The 10000-nt window shown below is 45.1% G+C and overlaps 1 protein-coding gene across 4 annotated transcripts in view; it reads left to right on the forward strand.

The window, feature by feature from the left end:
- ankfn1b (ankyrin repeat and fibronectin type III domain containing 1b) overlaps positions 1 to 10000 on the forward strand; it is a 123063-nt gene that overhangs the window by 112016 nt on the left and 1047 nt on the right. For all 4 annotated transcript variants that reach the window (XM_076986842.1, XM_076986840.1, XM_076986843.1 and 1 more), the window contains 6 exons: positions 2516 to 2682; positions 3056 to 3206; positions 6981 to 7149; positions 8869 to 9035; positions 9256 to 9472; positions 9991 to 10000. The exon at positions 9991 to 10000 is cut by the window's right edge. In XM_076986842.1, coding sequence (XP_076842957.1) covers positions 2516 to 2682; positions 3056 to 3206; positions 6981 to 7149; positions 8869 to 9035; positions 9256 to 9472; positions 9991 to 10000 — 881 coding nt within the window. The remainder of the gene's footprint in view (positions 1 to 2515; positions 2683 to 3055; positions 3207 to 6980; positions 7150 to 8868; positions 9036 to 9255; positions 9473 to 9990) is intronic.

Below are 10000 nucleotides of genomic sequence, written 5' to 3' on the forward strand. Positions count from 1 at the left end.
TCCTACCAAATCCTCTTTGGGCATAATAATCATACAGTCTTTGATAATAATCCATAAGGCATATTCCAATGATGTACATCATTCAGGTAGTGGTAGCAGAAAAGTTTAACCTACACTTTAGTTTAAGGAACAAAAACATTTTCTAAAACCACAATTCACTGATTAGCCTAGCCTAACCTGTTTAAGCAAATTATGTTACCATATTAAAAGTCAATAATAAAATGATGGTTTTCTCTCTTTGCTAGTTAGGTATTCAGTCATCCAATACAACATTATGCTACAGTCAATATTAACAAAGACAAAGTAAAATTAGCAGTGTGGCATCTTGGTAGTCTAACCTTGCTACAACCTTTTGCAGTATGGCTAAAGCCCGCCAACTCCATGCCACCCAACATGCTAACAAACTCTTTTCAAACTAGAAATCACAGCCACATTAGAATTATTGACATTAATTCTACACTGACATTAGAATAGAAACATTATTTGACAAGATTCAATTAACCCACACGGTTTCCCTTATTGATGTTTCCGTAGTTTGAATTACTTGCCAATATAATGTTAACATTATTTATAGTGATCCTAACAGACCTAGCAGTGGAGTGAGCAGGCAAAGTCATTTCACTAGCCTTACTGCAAAGCTCCTCTGACTACATAGTCACTTAACAAAACATTTAGGCTGCATACCGTAATATACTTCCTCAGGTGGGACGGTGAATTTTTGTATGAAGTGATATAGTTTGTTTTTGGCAAACAAAGCATGCATTTAAAACGATAGGAATGATTCATCCGTTCAGAAAACTGGAACATTTTGTCGAGATACGGCCATGGGTGCAAAAGAGCATGCCAGGGTTGCCAGCTCTCACGCATTGAGCGTGAGACACACGCATTTGACCGTTCTCAGACGCTCTCACGCCACAGTTCCGATATCTCACGCCAAAAAAAATCTAGTTTATTTACCTCTGATCTATATCTATCAACCACCGGCGATCGCGATATAATAGGCTACTTAATTTGTGTCCATTTTTCACCGCCCCGGTAACGTTCGCCACCCCCCGATCAACAATTTACACTCGCCACCAAGTCCAGGTTCAAATCTCCCTCCAAGCGATCTTGAAAAGTTGGCAACCCTGCATGCTCCATCACCGCCGTCTCCGCTCATGTTGCTGTTATTTAGGAAAAAAACGACTAGCGACACCGAACTTGATTTTACACCTCACAGACACATCCTTGATTGCTGATAGGCTGTCACCTGTGAAAATACTATCGGGGGAGGGGAGGAGAGTTGTTTTGTGGAAGTAACGAGTAACGAGAGCTGGACAGAAATGTAGTGGAGTGATAAGTACTGTATTTGTTATTCAACTGTAGTGAAGTGAAAGTCATAAGTATTTTAAAAAAAATCAACTTAAGTAAAGTACAAATACTCAAGAACTGTACTTAAGTACAGTACTTAAGTAAATGCACTTCGTTACTGCCCACCTCTGTCTGTTACTTATTCGAGTCTCTATCTCCTGCGCGGCTTCCTAGCCATTCTCAAGTGTTCCTCCAACTGTTTCACTTGTTTTACATCTGTTTTACCTTTATTTTGGGAAGGTTTTGTTGCGGAGTGTGTTGCCTGCTGCCAGTCACTTCCCCTGGCATCCTTGGTTTCGTTTTCCACGTTGTTTTTCCACGTCCTTTGTGTTGCCTTTGTTATTTTTCTCCCGTCTCTCTTTGGTTAAGTTTCGTTTTGCACGTGTTTGAGTTTTCTGCGTTGCCTTTTGTTCTCTTTTCTCCTGAGTACTTACGCCTTTGTTTTACTCCTTACACGTTAATTTTTCCGTGTTGTTTTGTGTCCTTTATTTTCTACTGTGAGTTCGCGCCTTTCTCTCACACTGACGATAGGCTCTGTCTATCTTACTGTCAGCGTCAGCCAGCTCTTGGGTCCACCTCTCTCATAGTTTTTACATGCGGTGTGTACTCGTTGGTACCACCGCGTTACAATCTGACTCTCCTCATAATCATAAATCTGAATTGGCCATCACCAGAGTTTATGCCCACACTGTGTGCACGACACCATGAAGAAAGGAGCACTGTGCAAGCTGTACTTTATTTATTTTTAACTAGACACTACTTTAAGAAAAGCACAATGTAAATTAGCTCCGCCTTTGTATCCTCATGCAAATCAAGCTAATTAACATTAGAACATGTAGTAATTAATTTTTTTTATTACACTTTTACATGTAAGAATTACATTTTTTCTAATAAGAATTCTATTCTATTTTCTAAAAATGAATTCTTACTTGTGATAAAAAAGAATTCAATTTGTACTAGTGGAAATTAAATGTTTATATACAAGAGTCCCTGAAGAAAACTGCTTGCCATGCTCACACACAGGTAAAACATAAAAACAGAGTAAACCTAATTCACTTCATCCCATACTTAATCCACTGTGTTTGTGTGCATGCGTGTGGGTGTGTGTGTGTGTGTGTGTGTGTGTGTGTGTGTGTGTGTGTGTGTGTGTGTGTGTGTGTTTTAGGAGAAGCTTGCCTACCACAGACGTTGTAGGAAACTGTTGTGTCCAGGACTCTATCTGGGTTACGTGAAGCTGTGTACCTCAGTGGAGCAGATAAGAGTTTTAGTCTCCCACAAACTACCCAGTGTCTTCTGCCATGTTAAATTACGAGACAACGCTCACGTCTCCAGGTACGTGTGAACAAACGCTGCACTTTGAGTGTGTAGTGTGGGTGCAGGGAGGAGAGAGAGGACACACCCAGGACAGAGCACCACCCACCACTGGACATACACACACAGGACAGAACACCACCCACCACTGGACATACACAAACAGGGAGGAGAGAGAGGACACACACAGGGCAGAACACCACCCACCATCCACAGACACTCAGAGAACTGTTTACTGGACACACGCGTACTCTAATCTAACCTATTATATAATGTATGTGATGTGTGTGTCTGGGTGTGTATGCATTGTGTGTGTGTGTATACACTTGATGTTGTGTGTGTGTGTGTGTGTGTGTGTGTGTGTGTGTGTGTGTGTGTGTGTGTGTGTGTGTAGGGAGGAGTGGCAGTGTCTGCGTTCAGTGAGGTCTCTGGATGACACTCAGCAGCTGTGTGCAGATGAACAGAGTGCTCCACACCGCCTCCTACTGGAGCTGCGCAGTGCTGCCACAGAGCTGCTTGGGCGGATCAATATCACAAATAATCAGGTACATACAGATGAACTTAACAAAAGATGTACATGCTGTAACACACACACTCACACATACTCACACATACTCACACACACACACACACACACACACACACATACTCACACACTCACACACACACACACACACACATACTCACACACACACACACACACACACACACACATACTCACACACACACACACTCACACATACTCACACACACACACACACACTCACACATACTCACACACACACACTCACACATACTCACACACACACACTCACACACACTCACACACACACACATACTCACACTCACACACACACACACATACTCACACACACACTCACACACCCACACACACACACTCACACATACTCACACACACACTCACACATACTCACACACACACACACACACATACTCACACACACACACTCACACATACTCACACACACACACACATACTCACACACACACACATACTCACACACACACACTCACACATACTCACACACACACACACACACATACTCACACACACACACATACTCACACACACACATACTCACACACACATACTCACACACACACACACTCACACATACTCACACACACACACGCACATACTCACACACACACACACTCACACATACTCACACACACACACACACACACACACACACATACTCACACACACACTCACTCACACATACTCACACACACACACATACATACTCACACACACACACTCACACATACTCACACACACACACATACTCACACACACACACTCACACATACTCACACACACACACACACATACTCACACACACACACATACTCACACACACACACTCACACATACTCACACACACACACATACTCACACACACACTCACTCACACATACTCACACACACACACATACATACTCACACACACACACTCACACATACTCACACACACATACTCACACACACACACACACATACTCACACACACACTCACACATACTCTCACACACACACACATACTCACACACCCACACATACTCACACACACACTCACACATACTCTCTCTCACACACACACACACACACACACACACATACTCACACACACTCACACATACTCACACACCCACACATACTCACACACACACACTCACACATACTCACGCCCACACACACACACATACTCACACACACACACTCACACATACTCACATACTCACGCCCACACACACACACTCACACACTCACTCACACACACATACTCACATACTCACACACACTCACACACACATACTCACACACACACACACTCACACATACTCACACTCACACATACTCACATACTCACGCCTACACACACTCACACATACTCACATACTCACGCCCACACACACTCACTCACACACACATACTCACACATACTCACACACACACACACTCACACACACTCACACACACATACTCACATACTCACGCCCACACACACACACACATACACACACACACTCACACATACTCACATACTCACGCCCACACACACTCACTCACACACATACTCACATACTCACACATAGTAACCCTGTGTAAGTAACCTTACACACGTAGTAACCCTGTAGTAATTATATATACCCTGGTTTAGTGGTTTAAACCCTGTAGTAGTTATATATACCCAGGTTTCAATCAGGATTAATGATGAATTCTGGCTCCAATCAGAATTCATGTTTAGGACCTAAAATATTTTTATAGGAGAAAAATCTGGTGTTCCACAACACAAGAGAAATGAACACTGACACCCAGCATAGGAGCACTAATAGGTATTTTGTAATAGGTACTTATATTTACAGGTGTGTTCAACTAACCATTAGTTTTTTGCAGTTGCTAAGACACAAAAAGTGGTCCTTATAGCACAATTTCTGAAACAACTAACCCATGTAGCCTATCTATTGACCTGGTGCACTAAACCTTAAGCACATTCTCTGCCTTACACTCATTTAGAAATTCTTAAACACACTTTTTGCAAAACTGTAAACACAGTTGTTCACATAAGACACATTCCCCTCTATACATACTACATCATGTACTAGACTACCCCTCTATACATACTACATCATGTACTAGACTACCCCTCTATACATACTACATCATGTACTAGACTACCCCTTGCTGGGTGTCTATCCACCTCAGAACAGAAAGAGGCGATCATCAATATGGTCAGAGCAAACAACTGCATACGTTTACAACAACTACAACAGCACATCATTACTGACCATGTCACCATCAGCAACATCCATTCAGTGAGTCTATCTGGACTGGACCAGTGACAGTGTGAAACAACTGAGTTATGAATTTGCCACTCATCATCATGCCACTCTTGGTCCCTACAACATTGTGCACATCATCACCTTCTTCAACACAGAGCACAACACACTCATTCTCCATCACCAGGGGGATGAACCAGAACAGTCCAGGTTTGTTGTTGTCTGGGACAACATAAGTTTGTACCGGGCTGCTCAAGTACAAACTGGTTCACTGAACAGCCACGATTTGTTGTGATTCACCTCCACCAAACTCTCCATTACTGTTGAGTTCTTTTTGGCATGGAGGTGATCGCCAACCCCCCCCAGTGTAAATACATTCAGCAGGTGATGGAGGAAGCTTGAGGTTATTTTGACTTTTTTAATTTTTTGTTGTTCATGTTGCTCAATATTTGTGAATATTCATGTATATGTGAGACCTCTGACAGACCTTCACAACAGTCTACAAACTAAACACTCAAACACATGGTAGTAGTGTTTTACATTTGTCACTTCAGTGTGTAGTCACATAAATGAAAGGCTAATCATCTGATATTTGTGTGTAGCGTTTAGATGCAAAAATATGGTTTTAGCAGGAGTTGCAAGAGTTTTGGTTGAAGTGTGTGCTTTTTCCAAAAGTGTGAGATGTTTAGCCTGTTGTGTGTGTAGCATTGGCTGCTGTGTGTTAAGTTTCGACAAAAGAGCCACAGTTTCAGAAATTGTGTCTTAGCGTCTGCAAAAAACTTTACCAATTACGGGATTTGAGTGATTATATATCTGTTCTAATACAGTTTGAGTGATTTGAGTGATTCTATATCTGTTCTAATACAGTTTGAGTGATTTGAGTGATTCTATATCTGTTCTAATACAGTTTGGTCGTTACATGCATCTTGAGTTGCAGGATTTTATTCAGATAGGCTCCATGTAAATTCAAATGTAAACTCATTTAAATAACATAGTTAATAACTAAATAACAGCATTAATCATTGCCTCCAAACAATTGTCAGTTTATATGGTGAAAATGTGTGTATGAAGGAGGCAGTCATGGCCTGGTGGTAGGGAACTGGTCTTATGACCGGAGGGTCGTGGGTTCAATTCCCAGACCTGAGGCCATGACTGAGGTGCCCTTGAGCAAGGCACCTAACCCCAACTGCTCCCCGGGCCCCGGGCTAGGGCTGCCCACCGCTCTGGGCATGTGTGATCCACAGCCCCCTAGTAATCACTAGTGTGTGTGTGTGTGTGTGTGTGTGTGTGTGTGTGTGTGTGTGTGTGTGTGTGTGTGTGTGTGTGTGTGTGTGTGTGTGTGTGTGTGTGTGTGTGTGTGTGTGTGTGTGTGTGTGTGTGTGTGTGTGTGTGTAACCCTAACCCCTATTAATCACAAGTGTTCCAAATGAGAACAAAACAAATATATAAATCCTCACATTTAATGACATTTCTAACAGTCTTCATGCTTCTGTCTCCATCACACTCACTCTCAGGCACAGGATTTCCGTATATATATTCAAGAGGTGATCGAGTTTGGGGAGGGCGTGTCCTTCCTGTTGCTCCTCCCCCCTTGTGAGGAGGTGTGTACGCCCCCTGGGCAGAACAACCCTTACTCCCCTCGATCTGGTGCTTTCACACTTCCACTGCAGGTGTTTGAGCTGGGTGAGAACAACACACACTCACACACACACACTCTCACATCACACACACACACACGCACACACACTCACACTCTCGCATCACACACACACACACACACACACACTCTAACATCACACACACACTCTAACATCACACACTCTCACATCTCACACACACACTCTCACATCACACACACACACACACACACTCTCACATCACACACACACAGACACTCACATCACACACACACTCACACATCACACACTCACACTCTCACATCACACACACACACTCTCACATCACACACACACACACTCACACACACACACACACACTCACACACACACTCTAACATCACACACACTCTCACATCACACACACACTCACACACACACACACTCACACACACACACTCACACACACACTCTTGGTTCCTCTCAAGGTTTCTTCCTCATGAAAAACTAGGGAGTTTTTCCTTGCCACTGTCGCCCTTGGCTTGCTCACTGGGGGCTAGGACTCGGCACTTGTAAAGCTGCTTTGTGACAACAACTGTTGTAAAAAGCGCTATATAAATAAAATTTGATTGATTGATTGATTGATAACATCACACACACACACACACACACACTCTCACATCACACACACACACACTCTCACATCACACACACACACTCTCACATCACACACACACTCACACTCTTACATCACACACACACACACACTCTCACATCACACACACCCACTCTCACATCACACACACACTCACACTCTCACATCACACACACACACACACACACACACACACACTCACATCACACACACACATTCTCACATCACACACACACTCACACTCTCACATCACACACACACTCACACTCTCACATCACACACACACACAAACACACACACTCTCACATCACACACACACACACACTCTCACATCACACACACACTCTCACATCACTCACACTCTCACATCACACACACACTCTCACATCACACACACTCACACTCTCACATCACTCACACTCACACACACTCTCACTCTCACATCACACACTCTCACATCACACACTCTCACATCACACACACTCACACTCTCACTCTCACATCACACACACTCTCACATCACACATACGCACTCTCACATCACACCCACACACACTCTCACATCACACATACACACTCTCACATCACACATACACACTCTCACATCACACACACACACACTCACACATCACACAAACCCACATTTACATCACACACACACTTACATCACACACACACACACACTCTTACATCACACACACACACACACACACACACACACACACACACACTCACATCACACTATCATGTCACACACACACACACTCACATCTCACACACACACACATCTCACACACACACACACACACACTCTCACACACACACATACTCACTCTCTCTCTCTCTCACACACACACACACACATTCTCTCACTCTCTCACTCTCTCACATCTCACACACACACACATACTCTCTCTCTCTCTCTCTCTCTCACACACACACACACACACACACACACACACACACATACTCACTCTCTCTCTCTCTCTCTCTCTCTCACACCCACATACTCTCTCTCTCTCTCTCTCTCACTCTCTCTCTCTCTCAAACACACACACACACACACACCTCTACCCACGGCAGCCGTGTTGAGCGTATTTCAGACCTGTTGTCTTCTCCTTCTCCCTGCAGTGAACTTTGAGGCCTACTGCCCGAGCTTCATCAGCCTATACTGCCGTGCGTCCGCCATCTTGGGTCTGGAGTCACTTCTGTCCCAGCAGGCTTTGCGGGAGGCGTTCTCTGAGGCAGAGCTTCTTAGCGCAAAGCAGAAGCATCACAAAGTCCAGGAACTCTTACAGGTATCAGATTCATAACTGCTGTAGATGTGTGTGTGTGTGTGTGTGTGTGTGTGTGTGTGTGTGTGTGTGTGTGTGTGTGTGTGTGTGTGTGTGTGTGTGTGTGTGCGCTCGTGTGTGTGTGTGTGTGTGTGTGTGTTTGTGTGTGTGTGTGGTCCAGCCGTGCTGACCCTGTGTGTGTGTGTGTGTGTGTGTGTGTGTGTGTGTGTGTGTGTGTGTGTAGCGGATGGAGGAGGTTTGGCGGGAGGCCCGCTGGATGGTGGAGGTGTTGCAGTGTGCTCGTTACAGACAGCAGCCCGCAGGTGTGAGTTTGGGTTCAATCATTGACTTCACCAAAGAGAGCGTCCCTCAGAAAACCTCCTCCACCTCCTCCACCTCCTCCCCGCCGGACTACCTCCCCTCCCCTGCCCCCTCCCCGCACAGCAGCCGCAAGCATCCCGGTAAGAGGCCTCCACCCTGTGACCCCTCCACCCTGTGACCCCTCCACCCTGTGACCCCTTCACCCTGTGACCCCTTCACCCTGTAACCCCCTCCACCCTGTGACTCCTCCACCCTGTGACCCCTTCACCCTGTGTTTCCTCCACCCTGTGACCCCTCCACCTGTGACCCCTTCACCCTGTGACCCCTTCACCCTGTAACCCCTCCACCCTGTGACCCCTCCACCCTGTGACCCCTCCACCCTGTGACCCCTTCACCCTGTGACCCCTCCACCCTGTGACCCCTCCACCCTGTGTTTCCTCCACCCTGTGACCCCTTCACCCTGTAACCCCTCCACCCTGTGACCCGTCCACCCTGTGACCCCCTTCACCCTGTGTTTCCTCCACCCTGTGACCCCTTCACCCTGTGACCCCTTCACCCTGTGTCTTCTCAGCCCAGTATAGTAACCCTTTATGTATGTGTCTCTCTCTCTCTCCCTCCTTCTCTCCCTCCTTCTTCCATGTTGGTTTCTGGGATGTAGATCTGCATAC

This window comes from Brachyhypopomus gauderio, unplaced genomic scaffold (assembly GCF_052324685.1).
Source record: "Brachyhypopomus gauderio isolate BG-103 unplaced genomic scaffold, BGAUD_0.2 sc49, whole genome shotgun sequence".
Taxonomy (NCBI): Eukaryota; Metazoa; Chordata; class Actinopteri; order Gymnotiformes; family Hypopomidae; genus Brachyhypopomus; species Brachyhypopomus gauderio.